The 20,559-nt window shown below is 40.2% G+C and overlaps 1 protein-coding gene across 1 annotated transcript in view; it reads left to right on the plus strand.

Moving 5' to 3' along the window:
- vwc2 (von Willebrand factor C domain containing 2) overlaps positions 1–19,146 on the plus strand; it is a 49,199-nt gene extending 30,053 nt beyond the window's left edge. The window contains exon 4 of the mRNA XM_074676004.1: positions 18,321–19,146. Within this exon, the coding sequence (XP_074532105.1) occupies positions 18,321–18,472 (152 nt within the window). The 3' untranslated portion in view covers positions 18,473–19,146. The remainder of the gene's footprint in view (positions 1–18,320) is intronic.
- The last annotated feature ends 1,413 nt before the right edge of the window (positions 19,147–20,559 follow it).

A 20,559-nucleotide genomic window follows, 5' to 3' on the forward strand; every position in this document is an offset into this window, starting at 1 on the left:
GAAATATCAGCGACCTTTGACATCTTTTGATCACGTGTGTTCAGAGCAATAAGCAGGAGAACGTGATTGTGTTGATCTTTATCGTTTTCCATTATGTGTGCCGCTCTCAGGCTCCAGTGTTTCAGAGAGGAAGCAGATGAGCTCTCTTTGCTGAAGATAAATACATTTTGGTTGGTGACAATGACTTTATTCCTCATTTGTCTCCCTCTGCTGGTGTTTTCCAGATGCCTGGGGATATCAGAGCTGGAACTGTTAATTAAGCAGAGTGGATTATCATTGTCTGGGTGTGTGAATGACCCGCCTTTGACAGGGAACGTTTCCAGCTCTGGTTTGATGAAAGGGACTGCTGGAGTTGTCAGCATGTAAACAGGAGCTGTCAACATTTTCCTCCATCAGCACACACACCTTTGATAGATTCAGGCTCTGCTGTCTGCTGGTCACCTTCTGTCCACCTGAGGAAAGATGGAGGTCTGCGACAGAGTCATCAATCCAAACTCGCGTGCTGTGAGGACGTACGTCACATGCTGTAATTTGTAGCTGCAGTTTCCTTCATGCGAGGCTTCACACCATACATGAAACATGACATAAAACATAGAGAATAAATCTACACAGGAGCTTCTTCAAACAGTAATTACAGGATATCTTAATGACGTGACCAACAGTAAGAGAGACATTACTCTAAAGACTCCACTGATCTGCCTTCAGCTCTTATCTCAGGACGCTGAGACACTTTGTCTTTTATTCATGATGCTTCTTTGCCAGGTATTACAGATGCCGTGGTTTAAACGATGAGGATCAATGATTGTCAACTCCCATCTCGCTGCTGTTGATCACGCAGCGCTCGATGCGAGTCAGCAGCCCCGCCGTATCTCCATGATGAAATACTGATGATGCAAACTCAGATTGTTGGAGGTTGTCAGAGAGTTCCTGTTCAGGTGCTGTTGTTTGTCTGAGTTACAGATGTTGTGTGAAGTGCAGACAGATGTGAAGACCTCTCAGGACCTCTGCTGCGTCTGAAGTGCCACATCAAAGCTCGGCTAATTAACGGGAACGAAATGATGAATATGATGCACTGTAAAAACTGGATCTGAGCAAGTGTTTTTGCCTTATTTTGAGATTTATTAGACTTAATATGAGCTGCATTTACCTGACAAGACCAGAAAAACTACTTCTTTCAAAATATTTAAAGACAAATGTACTTCTGAGTTGCTTGTAAAGAGTTAAAGGAAATCCTTCAATGGGGTAAGAAAAATGTTAGTGTCAAGTTTCTTGAAACAAGAATAATATTTAAATCAGGGATGCACCGATCCATTTTTTTGTGGCCCTGATATCCATACCTGGGCTTTGGTATTAACTGATACAGATTCGATATCAGTGTTAAATAATAACCTGCATGCTTTACTGTGCGATGAAACTGGTAATGAATTGGGTAAAATGCAAAAATGAGTATATGTAATTACTGAAGCTAACATTTGTTTAAACAATGAAATATCTAAATGTTTACCATCAAAACAGTCCTTCAGAAATGTACACAATTTCTTTACAAATGTAATCTTTTATACCCTATAAACTGGCAATGCAGCAAAAAACAAAGAAAGTACATCAGAGGCAACATTTCAAATCAAGTAGCAAAGAGTGCTGGGAAAAAAGGCATAGAGGTGTTTGCCTGGCTGGCCACCATGGATCTCTTCCCACAGATACCGATCCAGCTTTGAGGGGCACTGATACACCAATAAGGCCTGGACCACAGGTATATGGATATTTTTTTTACTTCAATCTTTGTCCTTGTTGTCCATATCCATATGTCCCATATGAAGAGGCAAAACTTAAAACGATCGCCTCTGAAGCCTGCAATGCCATGCTTGGCTGGTAAGTGGCAGGTTAGCAAAATGTGAAAACCATAGAAGAAGAAAGTGATGAGCATACCCAGTCAAAAACAGGAAGAAGTCGACAGGGTAAGGAGATGGCGAAAAAAAAAAAAAAAATTGAGTCGTTTGTGTGGACGGACGATGAGGTGGACTTGTTACTTCATGAACATCAACAACATCATCATCATCATCAACATTACATTCATTTGCAGCGCCGGCCATTGTGCTTGTTGTTGGCAACCTTTGCGACAGCGACTTGTTGCTAAGCGCTTAACAACATGACAACTGGCGTCAACACCAGCTTAGTTTACTAACGCCTCAACCGGATATTTTTTAATTCTTCACTTTTCCGTTTTTAAAAATATCCCTATATGTGGGTGAAATCGCCGTGTTGGTGTGGTTGAGAGGCCCAATTTGACAGAATATAGGGATAGAGATCTATGAACCGATGTGGATTTTTCCAGGCCCACACAAACACTGATTATTTGTAGTCAAGGAGGCCGATAACTGATATTTAAAGTGGATATTAATTCGCAGTCAAAGTGAAAATATTGGTGTCAAAATTTTGAACAATACAAACTCCAACACTTAACTTCATCCTTTAAGCATGAGTTAATTAAACAGCTCCCAGGCTCAGCAGCATGTTTTATAAAGTTCAATGAAAACTTAAAAAAATAAGTAGCTTAAGTTTTCTGCAGTAAATAAAGTTTTTCAAAATTTCAATGTAACTGAGATAACAGTAATAACTGCACTGCTGATTGGCTGTTTCCCAAGCCATGGCTCTGCTTGTAACCAATCGGATGATACTGTGGGTGGGACAGTGCTGGGGACTGAGTAATGACTGCAGAACGGCTGCATCAGAGCCAAAACAATGCAGTTTTAAATTTGTTTCTTATCGGCCGTTGGATTAAAATAAAGGCCGAGACCGATATGCATCAAAATGTCAAATATCAGCCCGATAACCGGCCCTGCCCGTCTATCCCTATGTAGGAATATATACAATATATATAGGAATATATCCATATTCGTGTGATCCAGGCCTTAATGATACGACCAATCAGTATCGGTGCATCCCTAGTTTAAATACAAGAAAATACATTTTACTTACATCATTGAAGGATTTTTGTCCTACTTTTTTAAGAAACAGGCATCATTTTTGTCCTTTAATATCCCCAAAAATATGACATTTGTTTGGACATTTCAGGTGAATGTGCCTCATATTTAGTCTAGGACATTTTTAAAAATAAAACAGCACTTGCAATCAAGAAGGAAATAAAACTATCACAGAGTTTCAAAGTGTTTATCTTTAGATCCCATAAAAAAGGAGGAAAAGTAAATGAGAGCTTGAACTGTCCCATCCATTAAGAAAACTATGACTCTCTTCTTCCAAACACGTTATCTTTGTTGTTCTCCACGCGATGCTATCATTTACAGCCCCCCTCCTCTGGACCGTCTCGCCAACTATTGATATGAATCATTATGAAGTATTTCACAAGTTCATCAAATATGCGCAGGCATTATCTTGGCCTTTCAGGCATGCAAAATCAATGCTTATGGCAGAGCACCCTGTCTCAGATGTGTTATTCAGCCTGTATGCGAGGAGACACTTGGGGAAGAGCCAAGGGAGGGAGATGAAAGTGAGAGGTATCGCTAACATCCACCCCAGACAGTTGTTCATGAATATCAAAGACCAGCTGTGAATGGAGGCAGGTTCTCATCATTTTTTACTCATTATCTCAAAGCACTGGAACACATTGCAATTAAATGGTGTCATACCCTGGAAAAGTTTGTCACCATCAATCACTCGCCAACAGAAAGTTTAATTAAACTAAATTGATTATTTCAAAGAACACCTACTCAATACCAGTCAAAGAGGGGAAACATGTTATCTTTATTTGACTTTTTGTGCTCGTCGTGTTTTTAATTCCACATTTCGTCTTAAGGCACGGCAGTGTTGGTTCAGCCGTGTGTTTTCTCTCCAGCAGCATTTTCTTTGAAGAATGGTTGAAGACAATTTATGCTGAGGACGCCATCTCGTCAGCACCTCTGCCCGTGCCCCCCTCCCTCTTGTCCTGTGCTCTTACAGGGTATCGCCTTGGTAACGCATGAGGAAACAAGCGGTGCTCTTCAAGACTCAGACATTAGGGTCAGCACTAATCTGGGCGGTGGGGAGGGGTGATAAACAGTCTGAACCCCGGCCAAAATCACTCCTGAAAGGGCAACACAAGACATGGTCGCCTGTTTGCCAAGAGGGATAGAGACTCATTCAAATTAAGAGCGGCGTGATTCATGAAGGGCCTTTAAGATGCAGCAGGTTTTTATTTTCTGACTCAAAACAAAGCAGTGAGGGAGCTGGAGTGTGGTGGTGTGTCTGTTTGCAGCAGCCTCCATCACCCTGATGACACAGACGGACATTAATGCAGCGAACAGAGCCGCTCAGGCTGCATACATGCATGTGTGCAGGGACCTGCTGCAGCACCTGTCAGGGCTCTGTTAACACGGCCCAGGATTACTGTAAGATGCTCAGCAGAGCAAAAAATTCTGCATCCTTGCAAGAGATTGCTTCAGTGTTAGCCTTTTCAAACAGTATGCTTGACCTTTACTCGATGAATGATTGACAGTTTTGTACATATTTGGCTGCAGCTGCTGGAGAATCGGCCTCACTCCCCCAAACAAAACAAAAACAAAAAACCGAGACTGCTACTCCCATCCTCAACTCTCAGATAGTTCACCTACAATCAATAGGGCTACACCGTGAACAAATGTTGATGATGTGGGTCCCGAGCTAAGCAGGTGCATTTCTCTGTGTTTGTGTTTTCTTCTCATGCATGTGTGGGTTTTCCTCCTCCTTCCTCCCACAGTTAAAAAACACACTCATCAGGTTAATCGGTCACTCTAAATTGCCTGTAGGTGTGAGTGTGTGTGAATGGTTGTTTGTCTCTATGTGGGCCCTGTGATAGGTTGGTGACCTGTTAGGGGTGTACCTCACCTGGTGCCCAATGAGAGCTGGGGTTGGGGAAAAGCAGTGAGATATTATTTCTCCATCTCTCAACATGATCTTGGAGAATTACAAAGCTTGACAGATACTAAGCTACAGTTTTACATTAGGATTTAGCTAATAAATAGTGTAAGTAATTAAAGAGGGGCTATGGTGCTTTTTAAAGCCTCATCCTATCCCTCTGATGCTCTTTATAATCACTTCACCTGATTTACAGCTCAAAAAAAATCACTATTTTTCTCTCACTGCTGTTTTAGAAAACCCTTATTTCAGCCTCTGTTTGAAACACTTTGTTTTAGCAGCTGTCTCTTTAAGGCTCCTTTTACCAGAAACCCTCTTCCTTCTGATTGCCTGGAGCCCAGCTGAGGGTGGAGTAATGAGCAGACCTTGGTGTTTGAGGCCCTCACAAGATTCAATGTGTCACAAAGCAGTGAGAAGATATGTCAAATTGAGTGAAAACAAACACACAAAAGCGGTGAGAACCAACGTGCAAATTAACTCAAATAAGGTTAAATGAAAAAAACTCAAAAGTCCAAAAATACGAACAAAATCCAAAAGTCCAAACAAATATCTAAGTGTAAGTTTGGTTATGAACAAGAACTGAAGAAACACACATGGTTGATCGACACAGGTGTGTGACCAGACTAACTAAAACTCATGAAGTAAAGACAAGACAGGATGAAAACACAAGGACAGGAGGTAAAACTAAATCAAACACACACAGGGAGCAAGAACTTCAATATAAACAGGAAACAGAAGACTTAATGTGGAACCACAAGGAGAACTTCAAGACAAGGATCACAAACAACTCAGAGGATAATTAATGACACAAAGAAACACAGGGTAAACCCACAAGACAGAAAAACACTATGAACACATAAAACAAAAAGACCAACAGGTGACAGGAGTAAACCACACACAGGGAGCACGATCTACAAAATAAAGCAGGAAACACAAGGGAAATACCAGACAACAGTTACTTTGATTCAGACAGAGGATACTAAAGAAGCATAGAAACACAAGATAAATCTACAAAAAAGAAACAGTCAGAATACACACGGCAAAAGTCTCTGGGAGATCTCAATTTTTTCTCACACTGAAGTTTCAGGCTTGTACACAGGAAGCCGGGTATTTTCAAATACCGAGTATCACCACATCGTTTGTTTTTAAAGTACTTTCCACTGAAATATGCTGAAAATATTAGCTTGAAGCATGCCAAACCAATATATGGCAATATTTTTCGGACGAACACCTATGCCAGCCAATCAGAGTGAACCCCGCCATTCAGCAGTGATGTCTGGAAAAAACTCAGTTTCCAGCTGTGCCAAAGTCTCACTTTGGCCAGAGTTTTCAGAAAATGCCATTTTTTAGTGATGTAAACCTGCACTGTCGTGTTGATGGCAGGCCTAAACCTTTAAACATATATGGAGTTTTCTAGATACCAGGCCACATGTTGACATGGCCTAAGAAAATGCTTATGTCAACCTCTGTCTTAAACACTTAGCTTTAGCTGCTGTCTCTTTAAGGCTGCCCCAGAAACCCCCTTCTTTCTGATTCGCCAGCTCTCTGGAAGCTATGGGCAGACCTTGGTGTTTACACTGCAAAAAAAAACAGAAATCTCATCAAGATTTTTTGTCTTATTTTAAGTATTTTAATTAAAAATTGTCTCATTATACTTGATGTGAGCCTCGTTCAATTTATAAGTCTATGAAAATGTCTTGTTTTAAGTTATGTGGCTCATATTGGGTCTTAAAAGACATTTTTTACTGAAAATAAGACAAAAATTCTTCATAAGATTCCAGTTTTTTGCAGTGTTGGGTCCGTCCCTCCAATGTGTCATGGACTGGTTACAAGATCCTTACATTGCGACCTCATCATTTCAGCAAGTCTCATGATGATCTTCAGTCTGAACATGCTGCGCTGTTTCTTATTCTCATGTTTAACATATGGGAAAGGATGATACCAAGTCTTCAACATACCTTGGTTTGTGTTAAAACATTATGATGATGAGTCATCAGTCCTCAGGTATCTGTGTTTGCGTGTTACATGATGACTCTTGCTCAATCCTCACTGATATAATTTTGTGTTAATTGAACCGTAGACTGAAGGACATTTTCTGTCATATAAAAAAAGTAATTTCCTCTTTTTTTCACGCCTTGATCCAATTTGTTCCTCATAAAGTTATATTTAACTATCCACAGGCCTTTTCTGTCACTGGACTCTGAGTTATGATTAAAGAAAGGGAGAAGTCTCTAAAATGAAGGTAATGGTTTGTCATCTTCTGTGGCTTAACTCTGAGATACATTTTTAATCGTACAGAAATGAAGCACCACACCCCCAGATGAAGAGTACTCCACAGATTAAGATTAGAGCTTAAGTCTACCCTCTCTCTGCAGATGAAGCCTTTCACCTGAACACCGCTGTGATTTCTGGCCGGGGTTTGTGGCGCTGTGCCCGTGAAGAACATTTAAAGTGACAGTCGTGCTTCTTGTGTGCAGCTGGCCTGTTTAGCCACAAAGATTATCAGGGGAAACAGTCGCTGGAGAACAAAATGAAAATTCATATGAGGTGGCCCTATAGAAATGTAAATAACCACAACACACACAGGCTGCAGCTCTCACACCAGGCGGTTCATATTTCATCGTCCAAAGTGTTTCACACCGCACCTCTTTAAGAAATAATTCATGTCGTTGCTCGATTATAGTCTTTCTCTGCAAAGTTCCCCCACTTCAGTCTTTACAAAGCAAGGTCATTTTTATTCTGCATTTATAATGCAAATGTACTCAAGAAATGCATTAGGATGAGTGATTCCTGCTCTCCCTCCTTCCCCTTCAACCCAGAATGGAGCTAAGCAGGTTTCAGAATTAAGGGGTGTGATGATCTGGATGCATCCTCATTTCCTCGTCCATTTCAGGATCTGCTACCGAGCCAAAAGCCACAGGTGCTAATGGCTATCCTTTTCACATGCTGTCCATGCCAACGTCAAGCACGCTATCCTGACAGTTTTAGTCGGACTGTTCGTGCACATGCACAGTCCATTTTTCTGAGCCTCTATGGGTGTCACTGAAAGCTCTAGGAAAGCCTGATGTGCCTATAAAAATCTCCTCCAGCCACAGACACAGAGAGGTAGACAGAAACACAGAGTGATGGAGAGATGGGGATATGCTCTGTTTATAAAGCAATGACAAAAAGGTGGGTGTTATATGAATGGCAGAATAATAAGGTGACAGCAGCGAGTGAACACGCCGGTGCCAGGTCCATGCATTAATTAACACAAATGAGTGTCATGATACTGAGAGTGACTGGATGACAGGTTGCGTTTTAATCCTGATTCCAGAGGGAAGCACTTTCCATTTATTTTGTAAAGTGCAGGATTATTTTTCTGCATTTTTCACTCCGAGGATATCCTTGACATGTACGTCTTTTGTGTGAGATGCTAGTGTTCTAAATGCTGCTAATGATGATGAATCAGTAGCGACAGCAGCCTGGGCCACAGGATGAGTTGTTATTCAGATAGGGTGTGTGCGTGTTCATCTGAAGACTTATAAATGTGTTAGGGTTGACATTTTGACAGGCCTCGGCAAACTGTTCACATTGATTGATGTGCCAACGCGCTCCTCCTGGATGCCGACATCCAATGAAATGTGGTGGCTGCAGCTGAAAGACTCCCCATTTATCAGCATCTTAATTATACAACACAGTGGCTCAAGACCTTGTTAGTTTAAGGGAAATAGCCATTGTTATGCTATACCTGGTGTGGTGGAAGCAATTCCAGCAGTGTTTATATTTTGCCATGCAGCTTGGGAGATAATGGATGATTTATGAGCGGTTTTTTCGAGCCACTGGTTGGGGACAGAAACACTTTCATTTGACAAAGCCTTCAAATCATCGTACCAACACTTTAGGGATGTCACTGTGGGAAAACAGTAAAGTGCCGACAGCAGACACATGAACATATTACTGGTGGTTCACTGTAAATCATTTTAACAGGGAAATTCTGAGTTTTATATTACGGTTATCACTTAAAAATCACAGTGGGTTGTTTTCTGTTCTGTTCATTTGACTGTTATTACCGTTGTTTGTTGGAAAGTCTTTTGCTTCAATCCAAGATAATAGCACAAGATAATGCATGTTTTATTAGATTTATACACGCAAACATCACTGTTGCAATATTTCTGTCTAAATTAACCTCATACTTCTTTAGAGGATGCAAAAATACGACTGTTTTACTTCCTGATACTTTACCTTTTGCTACGTTTGAGGCAACCCATAACTCGTATGTTTCCCAATTGAAATCTCAGAGTTCCGACCTGAAAGCCTTCCAGGCAATTTACGACTTTGGTTTGAGCGCAAGGAATTCTGGGATGTAAACAAACCTGCATGGCAGAAATTCTAAGATTTATGCTTGGTCATTTCAATTACCAAAGGAGCCTACAAGTTCTTTGTTAAAGTGAAACAGAGGAGGGGAAACCACCGCATCCATAGAGGCTGCCATATTGTTTTGGCACAGATGTGACGTCACAAGTCGTAACTCGGAGTACATCGATCTGGTACGAGTTCACAGGTCTCAAGTTACGAGTTGGACTGCTGTTCCAGGGCATTTTCATGAGTTACAGGTGGGAAATATACGAGTTACGAGTTGCCTCGAACGCATCATAAAACTCATCTGTATCATTGTTACAATAGGAAATCCTGTAGCCTTTCAAAACAAAAGCATGATTTATCAGAAGATAGAAAAAGAAACTTCAGTGTGGCCTTTGAATTTTTTTTTTTTTTTTTAAAACAACCTTCACTATGTTTATTACCATGACTTCAGAAGCTGCTTTAAAAAATATGCAAGAAAGTGATTTAAAAAAGCATCAAAATGCATAATTAAAAAAAAAATCCACTCAACCTCCAGTTTAAACAGCACTGTAAGATAAAGATACACAAAAAATTGGAATTTGCAGATTGTAGTTAGATTTTTCATCATTAACACCATCTGCAATACAAATGAGGCTGAATATTAAATAAGTCACACCAATGATGCTTAACCCTATAGATAATCCCAAGCTTCTTGAGTCCTTATCTTTATATTTGAGGAGAAAAATCTAAAACTCTGCTTTTCCATTTGTTAAATATGTATATAGAGGATCAATGCTGGATTTTCGTATTAAACATGAAACCTCTAAATATTCATATGTTGTAGGAATCCATTGATCTGTCTGCTTTAAAACTGATCAAAATGCTTCTTTTCTGTTCTTTCTTTTAAAAAATCATATTCAGGATGACTATAAAAACAATTAGAATACACCAGACATCCACAAAGCATTTCACACACAACAAAAAGACGAGACAAGAAGCCGATCTTGTCTCCATGTGCTACAGAACACGGGTACTGACTGGCTTTGCGACACGGAGAGAAAGGGCCCAGGGGCAGAGACCATTATTAGCACAGTTTCATAATCACAATTAATTTACATGCACAGACATGCCTACATAATCAAGGATCTCATGTTTATATATTCATTCTACATCTACATTATGTAATAAAATTATTACTAATTACACCCCATGGAGCAGCCCATTCTTAATAACTGCTGAGAGTTGTAGCTGCACTCTCCATCAACATCAAGTCCAAATTTTCTGCCTGCCCGTTAACTATGACTGTCTGTCTGGTTTGTAAGTTTTCCTGTTCATGAGAGTTGTCCTTTAAAAAGACAGAAAAGTGAGAAAAACAATGTGTTGGATTGGACCAGAGGACATGACCACAGGAAGTGCACAATCCTACCTGTCCCACCACAGCCAAGCCAGCACAGATCAGATGCATTAGGATTTTTTTTTCAAGTGTATGTGGAGTAATATAAGCCCTGGGTATGATCTCCATTTGGAAAGTGCTACATCAACAACATTTGGAGTCTGATGTTGAAGTAAAAGATGCCACTGTGATTTGGTGGTAGCAGTGCTGGTCTGTTTTAAAATAGCTTGAGATCTTCATTAGGTCTCCATAAGAGTTGCTGAAACGATAAGGTCATCAAATAATGATCTCCTAACTAGTTCATGACATCTTGGAGGGGCAGGCCTCAAACACCAAGGTCTGCCCACGGCCCCTACCCACAGGCCTCCAGAGGGCTGCCCAATCAGAGGAAAGGGGGCTGTGGAGCAGAGCTACCTAAAAGAGACAGCAGCTAAAACAAAGTGTTTCAGAAAGAAGCTGAAAGAAGGTTTTTTAAATACAAGTGTGAGAAAAAAGGGACTTTTTAAAAAAACTGAAAATCATTTAAATCTACTACAGGTGCACCAGAAGGACAAAATTAAGACTAAAAAAGAAAAACACATCCTTTTAGATTGTTTCTAATCCAACCCCACTCTGTTTCACCCCTTTTAGAGGACTTTTTACTGTCATGTAATGTTCATATTTACACTCACCGGCCACTTTATCAGGTAGACCTCACTAGTACCAGGTTGGACCCCCTTCTGCCTTCAGAATTGCTTTAATCCTTGGTGACATAGATTCAACAAGGTCCTGGAAACATTCCTCAGAGAGTTTGGTCCATATTGACATGATAACATCACACAGTTGCTGCAGATTTGTCGGCTGAACATCCATGATGAGAATCTCCCGTTCCACCACATCCCAAAGGTGCTCTATTGGACTGAGATCTGGGGACTGTGGAGGCCATTTGAGTACAGGGAACTCATTGTCATGTTGAAGAAACCAGTCTGAGATGATTCCAGCTTTATGACATGGAGCGTTATCCTGCTGGAAGTAGCCATCAGAAGATGGGTACACTGTGCTCATAAAGGGATGGACATGGTCAGCAACAATACTCAGGTAGGCTGTGGACTTTAAACCATGCTCAGTTGGTACTAAGGGGCCCAAAGTGAGCCAAGAAAATATCCCCCACACCATTACACCAGCAGCAGCAGCCTGAACCGTTGATACAAGGCAGGATGGATCTATGCTTTCATGTTGTTGACACTAAATTCTGACCCTACCATCTGAATGTGGAGCAGAAATCCAGACTCATCAGACCAGACAACGTTTTTCCAATCTTCTATTGTCCAGTTTTGGTGTTGCTGTGTGAATTGTAGCCTCAGTTTCCTGTTCTTAGCCGACAGGAGGGTCACCCGGTGTGGTCTTCTGCTGCTGTAGCCCATCTGCCTCAAGGTTGGACGTGTTGTGCGTTCAGAGATGCTCTTCTGCAGACCTCGGTTGTAACCAGTGGTTATTTGAGTTACTGTTGCCTTTCTATCAGCTCCAACCAGTCTGTCCATTCTCCTCTGACCTCTGGCATCAACAAGGCATTTTGTCCCACAGAACTGCTGCTCACTGGATATTTTCTCTTTTTTGGGACCATTCTCTGTAAACCCTGGAGATGGTTGTGGGTTAAAAAGTAGATCAGCAGTTCAAAGTCACTGAAATCACCTTTCTTCTCCATTCTGATGCTCGGTTGAACTGCAGCAGATCATCTTGACCATGTCTACATGCCTATTTATATATATATATATATATATATATATATATATATATATATATATATATATATATATATATATATATATATATATATATATATATATACAGTGGCGGCTGGTGGTGTTTTATCCAGGGGGGGGCTATGACTCCAAAACAGACATATACTAATAAGCAAGCAAACGTGCGAGGGTATCACACCTGTGTATTTACAGTCTATTATTTTAGATAGGATGTGCCTGTTTTTGTCAACTTCTTCATTGTGTTTACGGATCCCTGTCCTGTAGCCTTCATCAAGCTGACATGAAATGTTTATTTTTCCAAACATAGCTAGTCGCAGGGCATTTTCCATGTGGATCCCAGTTTGTTCATCCCTCTTTGCCTTTTCTGAAAAGTGCTTTAAATCAGTAATACCTGTCTTTATCCATGCTGGGTCAGATCCTGACGTTTGGAAAAGGAGGCAGGGAAAACAGAATAAAGCATTAGCCTCGCTACATGCCGTTAGCCAAGCCTTGCTGCTAAACCAGGTCCTGGAAAAAGAGCGAGTGTATTGCCTCCCTCTATCTTTGGACTGCTGAATGATCGTGATGTTAGGCTGATCAGGTCCCCGCTCTTTCACATGCACCTTCTCCTGATACGATCTCCTCTCAAAAGGTAACGATATCAGCGACTTAACTGTGTTACTTAGGCTTTCTCTCTCCATCTTTCGTCTCCGTTTGATCGTCTCCTACTCCCGCGTCTCGTCCTGTCAATCAACCGCACTTTATAGTAGACGGCTGTGTCGTCGGCTCCATAGCGGGAGGGTGGTGGTATGCAAATCCAGCTGCATTCAGCTTTGGGCGCAGAAAAGGTGCGCCCTGACATGGTCCAATCTCTTGTATTGAAGAGGAGCCACTGCGCATGTACAACTGATAACGACGGTCTATGGCCAAAGATTTCTGCGCCCCGGGGTGGAAACACGTCACCAATCAGACAACGCAGATGAATGAAACAACTTTACTCATCATGAAATATATAATATTCATTGTGCAAATTTAAATTTATAATTTATATACGTATAGTTCAGAAAGTTATATTTTATTAATTCTTTTTCTTTTTCTTTTTTAATGTCTCATGCTTCAAGGTAATGTTGACGGCAATGACGGTGGGGCGGCGCCCTGGCGCCCTCTATTGGCCAGCCGCCACTGTGTATATATATGTATATATATATATATATATATATATATATATATATATATATATATATATATATATATATATATATATATATATATATATATATATATATATTTATATATATATATATATATATATATACATATATAAATGCCATGCTTTGACGTCAGTTCTCCTTTTTTGTTTTGTTTTGTTTTGTTTTGTCCTTTGATTTTATTTCGTTTAGGATTTCACCACCTAATTTGATTCACATGTTTGATAAAATTCTGCACACAAATTGGATGCAGAATTTTAAAGCCCTTTTAATGAGAAATGAAAAATCTGCTGCTTTGTTGATGATTCAGTCCTAATTTATGTGTTTGAATTAAATACCTAGAAACCCCAAAAGGCTTTAACAGGGTGGCAAACCAAGCTTACTGTTTGGTAGCTAACATGACCAAGGCGTACTGAGCTGTGATTGGTTAGATGAGATGACTGCTTCACCTGGCTGGTTGATGTGTGCACAAACTTTTTACTTGAAACACAACAAGCTATCATCATTTAGGAAAAATTTCACTTGTGATTTTCAAACAGATGTGGACAGACTAGGACTGAGCTCCTCATGACAAATGTTTTCTGTTCCCCCTTCTTTACAGAATTGCTGTTCATCAGTATTTATTGTGCTTGTGAATACTGAATGTTTAAAACAACTTTAAATCATTTTGACAGTAGGGTGTGATAGTCTTGTAAACCAATCTAAAATTTATAGAAAATCATTGCAGTGAAAGTGAGGCTGCAGGTGATATGAGGACTTCCTTTCCTTTTACATCAAATCTTATTAGAGAGGTCATAGCACCACAATAAACCAGGCTTCAGTGTTAGTCCCCAGCTGCAAACAGGACTCAGTTCTTAACAAATACCTTAAACATTAAAATTTTCCATTAGAGCTTCAGTTTCCTCCAGAATAATAACAGAAAAATGAGCTGTCCCTGGGGGTGCACCGGGGAACTCTATTAAAGCGCTGCGTAACTCTGCTTAATTTGGTTTTTACACACAAATCCCACTGTGTGCATTCCAACCTTGAAGTTGCATTTGGAGGAAGCGGCGTTCTGTAACATTTATCCTTTTCTTACAGTTTTATCAATCTGAGGATAGAGGAACAAAGTACCATTAAAAACCTTAATCAGTCACATAAAAGAAAATAATTAAGAGTGTAAGTTTTGTTTGTCTGGGCCCCTGAGCAGTGGGAGAGATTGTGATGTTAACCAGCCTCTTAGGAAAACAGTGTAAACACAGAAATCCCAGAATGCATCTCTTCCCTGATGGGAATCATTGAGTGGTCACTCAGGGGTCTGAACAGAGACCACAGAGTGTTGAGATGCTGTTTGGTAATTCATGGCAGAGGAGAGTCAGGATGCGCCTCCAGTATTCATTTTATTATCATTTCTGTTAAATTCTGTCAGCGTGGGCGCCATTCTGGTCTCTGACACCAGCAGAAGCTGACCGTTGGCTGCTTTTCGTGCCTCTTTTAACACATGGAGTCTCGTGTCTCAGACTGACAGCGTTCGAGTCTGTTGGAGCTAACTGAAAGAAACAACAGAAGATGACTAAGTGCGGTGAACTCCAGGAGGAAATCTGGTTACTGCAACAGATCTGGTGTCTAAAAGTAGAAAAGAAAACAATAACTGAAGTCCTGCCCTACTTTCAAACTTGTGTCCCATTGGCCTCCATCCCACACCGTGTCTGCTCATGGAGGGTTTTCTTTTTATTAGTCTCTGAGACAAGATGTGAGAGTGATTCTGCTCCTTTTTACTTGTATATGTCCTCTTTATGCTCTTTTATTTAGATTAATATCTGTGTGATGTAATGAGATTCAAGCACTGACCCACTCCAGCTGCATCCTGATAATAGACCCAAATGATCACAAACCAGCTAAGTGCTCTGTACATTTTTAGATGAGGTTCTTTTTATCATCGAGAACAGGAGTAGACATTCAGCCATGAGTAGCTCCACATCTTTCAGCTCTTCATGGAAACAGGAGTAGAGATAGTATAAAGGCTTCAAAGGCTCCCTTTATCTGCAGTAAAAGGCTGAATATCAAAATACTGATATTAGCAGGCCGTCTACGGCAACCATCCAGAGGAACCTATGAGACAAGAGAGCTCAGGGACTCCCGGAAAGATCTATGGTCAGTGACTTTAATGGGACATTAAGATTTAAAGTTAGTGACAGACGGATAGAGGAGAGAGGGAACAGGAGCTCAGTGCGTCTAGTTCCCCCCCAGCAGTCTAAGCCTATAGCAGACTAACTAAGAGCTGGTCCAGACCTGATCCAGCTCTAACTATAAGCTTTATTAAAAAGGTTTAAAGCCAACTCTTAAAACAGAGAGTCTGCCTCCTGGACCCTGACTCAGAGTTGACTCCAAAGACAAATCGAAGGCTCCACGAGTCACCAGCCAATCACAGAGCACTCTGACATCACGATAACTAGACTGTGACTGGAGTAATTCTCAGGTTAAAGGCGCTGCTTTGTGAAATTTGAAGAATATCAGCACGTCGTTTGTGACAAAGGTCACCCTGTCAAAGTTCCCAGAGGTCCTGAAGCTGCTAACGAGTGGAAAATAAAATGTGTGTGATTAAACTCTGATTCAGGGTTAACACAGAGGTTCAAATGTCAGCTAAAGTGACAGGAAAATTAATTGCTGCACAAGAACAGCTCAAACTGAAAACCAAACAAGTGTTGATGTCTTATTTTTTAGTCCAAATTGTCTAATTAGACTTAATATGAGCCACATTCAGCCGACGAGTCCAGAAAATGTCTTGTTCCATGATATTTACAGACAAAAATGGTGCCTGAATTTCTTGTTATGACTAAAGAGTCTGCCAATGTGATAAAAACAAAGTTTGTCATGTTTCTCGGAATAGAAATCATCTCTTGATACAAGAAGCTACATTAAGACATTTTTCTTACTTGACATCAGATTTTTTTTTTTACTCTCTACAAAAAACTCAGGCGTCATTTTTGTCTTTGAATATCTGGACAATTCAAGACAATGATCTAGTCATGTCAGGAGAACATGGTACATATTAAGTCTAATCAGACAATTTTTAGTTAGAATAAAGACATAAACACTCAAATTTCAGTTTTTTGCAGTAAGACAGCCTGATTTTGCACAAAAGTAGATAAGATGAGATGAGATGAGGGATAAGATGAGAGCTGAGAGGAGAATATATGGTGATGAGAAAAGAGAAGATGAGGAAGTAAAAATTATGATGATGATCCTGGTGATGATGAAAATAATTAGATGAAAGGAAAAAATAATGATGATGAGAAAATATAATGATGAGAAAAGATGATAAGGAAAAACAAGATGATGAGAAAAGATTATGGTGATGAGAAATGTCGAGATGACGAAAAAAACTAGGAAAAAAATGATGATGATGAGAAAATATAATGAGAAAAGAAAAGATGATGAGAAAAGATTATAGGGATGAGAAAAGTTGAGATGACAAAAAAACGAGGAAAAAATGATGATGAGAAAATTTAATGAGAAAAGACAAGATGATGGGAAAATATTTTGATGATGAGAAAAGTTAAGATGATGAAAAAAGATAAGATGATGATGAGAAAGGCTTGTGATGGTGAGAAAAGATGTTTGTCCCACAAAAGGGAAATTAACTGAATTGCAGCAGCAGAGAGTGTACAGTGGAAACAAATTAACAATAATAATATATGAAAACAGAGTAATTTAAAAAGTATAATAAAAAAAATACATCAAACATCGAGTTGCCAAGTAACAGCAGTTTCAACAGGTTTTTGTTTGTTGTTAGATTCTTTTGTTTGATTAGGAAATCTTAGTCTGTTCCCTTTTTCCGGGGTTGCTGCAGCAGCATCTATTAAACTAGACAGTGCTGCATAGCTTTCACACAGATTCACACAATCACACACACACACACACACACACACACACACACACACACACACACACACACACACACACACACACACAAGTATCTAATCCATCAAGCATTACAGCATCAAGAAGACATCATGCTGTGATGAACCTGCTGAATGAGAGGAAAGAATGAAACCTTGTGCATAGTGATTGGTGAAAGAAATATAGGACTCAGGGGCACATCAAAGACACTTTACAAATCATAAGAAGACACATTAAAGAGGGGACAATGGTTGAAACATCATCAGCTGTGATGAGAAAAAGTGGCTGTGAGATCTGAGGTCAGTGCAGTCATGGATGTGTTTGGGCAGGGTGTTTCAGGGGGGAGGGGGCGCCAGTGGTGAACGCTCTGTCGCCCCAGGTTCAGGACAAATCTCTATTTTCAATAATGTTGAGTTTTGAGGTTATTGTAGCTCATTTTTCACCTGCTTCAAGGGTGTCTATGATTGCAGGGAATTTCAAACTGGATTGGATCCTCTGACACAAAAGAGTGTGACTTTCAGCGGCGTGTTCAGTCCTTTGACTGTGTTTTACACATTGAATGATGTCCTTGGTGGGCCTTGCTGCAGAGGAATAGCACAGATGGCTGTGACCTCAATGACACAGTTATTCATTTTGGTCTGACTTCAGCACCAATACAAAGATAACCTTTCCTTTTCGTTCTATCTGTGCATCAACTCAAATTTAGGTCTACAAATATGGTAATCAAACTTCCAGGAAGTAACGTGTTAAATCTCAGCAGCAGAGCATGGCGTGTATTTTAAGGATTTTGCTCTGGATTATGCAACATGGTGCTGACAGCAAAAAGAGACAGAAGAGCAAATCTAGGATGCTTTTTAACACATACAAAATGTATCAGAGTGTCTGTTTTCTGTTTGCTCCCTGCAGGACCGAATTGCTACGCAGACACAGCAGTGATACCAGCCGGCCGAGAGGTGAAGATTGATGAGTGTACAATCTGCTACTGCACATATGAGGAGGGCACATGGCAAATTGAGCGTCAGGCCACCTGCAGTAAGAACGAGTGCCAGCAGAGCTAGAGACTGGCAGGGTGAGAGGGGACGTTGGCACACAGCACCAGCGCCAATCTGCATGTAAACTCCCCGGCCTTTCAACCATTTTACCGGACATCAGGGTTGACAGCAGCAGCCCCTGAGCATTTTAGCGTTTCTAGTCACTCCTGTATTATGAAGAAAAAAAAAATCAAACTTTTATGAGAGTTTATAATCTACACACAGAATATCTATTTATCTATGTACTGATTTATTTATGGACATATATATAAAGGTCATTAATGCTGAACTAGTGAGAGAGTATTTTTTATAACCTCTGTATTTTAATAACTAATGTATTGGACCAGAGGTCATTTAAACTACAGAATGTATAGACCACACACAGCTGTCTTTGGAGGCTAACACCTCCATGTCTTGAACATGGTGTCATCTGCCAAACCATGACACCTGTCCCTCTTACACCAAAGTGCAGACTGAACCATGTGCGATGTGTTGAGGAATTATGGGTAAGAATAGGCTGTGTAGGAAGAGAGAGCAGAAAAAAAAAAAACAGATGGACATTCAGCAGGACTCGACTGTTTCCTGATTTCATTTATCTTTGGGTCGTTGCAACGTGTTTTCATTTGAGAGTGCTTTTTGTATTTCTCTTGTCTCACTGTATGTTTATGTTTCGAATCAATAAACAAATAAATGAGTAAATAAATGCCAATCTGCTGCAGGTCTAGTCTTTGCAGTTGCACTTTACTTCTAAATCAGCAAACTGTGATGAGAGGATCAGCCCAGTGTCTTTCAGCGAAGCAAACTTTGACAGTTAAATTCAGATTCATCTTTGGATGTTAGCTCCCCTGCATTTTTTAGTTACAGGAGAAGAGTTGTGTGTGAGAGCAGGGGGTAAATATTTCATGAGTTCTCAGGGTAATATTAAGATGTTTAGAGACGCACTGGTTTCATTTTCAGTAGCTGTAAGCAACATAATATCAGCCAGAGACACAGAGAGCTGGATTATACAAGCTCCATATTGGCCTCTGAGTCCACGAACGTGGCACTCTGGACACTGCAGTGCATTAGTGGTTTTGGACCCTGTTTGGGGGTCCCCTCAGAGAATAAACATACAGACATGTGCCCAACCAGATTTTTTATTTCACCAAGTATTTTGTAAACCTTTAATCTTACATCCTTGATATTGATTGAAAATGTTCTAAATCAGTAATGGTTTCAGTTAAATGTTTTCCTCCATGTAATCTGTAAAGGAAGAAGCCCGCATGATCAGACTGTGCACTCCAGTAGAAAGCAGGTTTCACTGAAATGTAAAACTGTTAAATATCACAAGTTATAAATACTTCTGCAGCTAAAGATGTTAGCTTTCCTGAATTCAGCTGGTTCAGTCCTCTGGATCCCTGTGATAATGTCCCATCCTGTCTAACAAAGACATGTAGAGCTGAGACCTGAGGATGTGCTCTGACAGCGAGTGAAAAGGCCGGCTAACAACAGCACAACCAAAATGTCCAAAATATCAGGTCCACAAACTAAATTCTGAATGACTTGATTTCGTGTGGAGGGAATCTCTTCTTTTCAGAAAAATTGCATAAGTTTAAAATGTAAACAGTGGGTTACTGTTGGTAAAACAGGTATTTTTAATTGGTGAAAAAAAAAGATCCTAGTGGTTTAGATTAAAAAAAGTAGCTTTTAATCCTCTGGTTCATAGTGGTGACTGTAGTGGACAGCTGTTAAAAGTCATTTTTCCCTAAATGCAGTGGTTTCTGTGGTTGAACTGCATGTCAGTCTCCAGAGCGCCCTCTGCTGCCACATGCCTTTGAGCTTCATTCAGTGGTCAGTCAGTGTAACCGCAAGTACATTTTCTCTGACTCCAAGATGACCAACCATACAGACACATCTATGGACCCCTGTTGGAATATCCTGTTGGTCCCTGGAGGTAAAATAAAATAATAATAATAAAAAAGATATATAAATAAATATGATTCTACACTTTTTTTTTGTTGTTGTTTGTTTCAAATAAGCTCTAAATTGTGATCAGCTGAGCACTAACGTCATGCGATTATGGTCATGTGATATTCATTGTGTTGCCTCTCTCTGTGTTGGGTGTGTCCTTAATC

Source organism: Halichoeres trimaculatus, unplaced genomic scaffold, assembly GCF_033239565.1.
Source record: "Halichoeres trimaculatus isolate MK-OKI-2021-1 unplaced genomic scaffold, fHalTri1.1 fHalTri1_scaffold_8, whole genome shotgun sequence".
Taxonomy (NCBI): domain Eukaryota; kingdom Metazoa; phylum Chordata; class Actinopteri; order Labriformes; family Labridae; genus Halichoeres; species Halichoeres trimaculatus.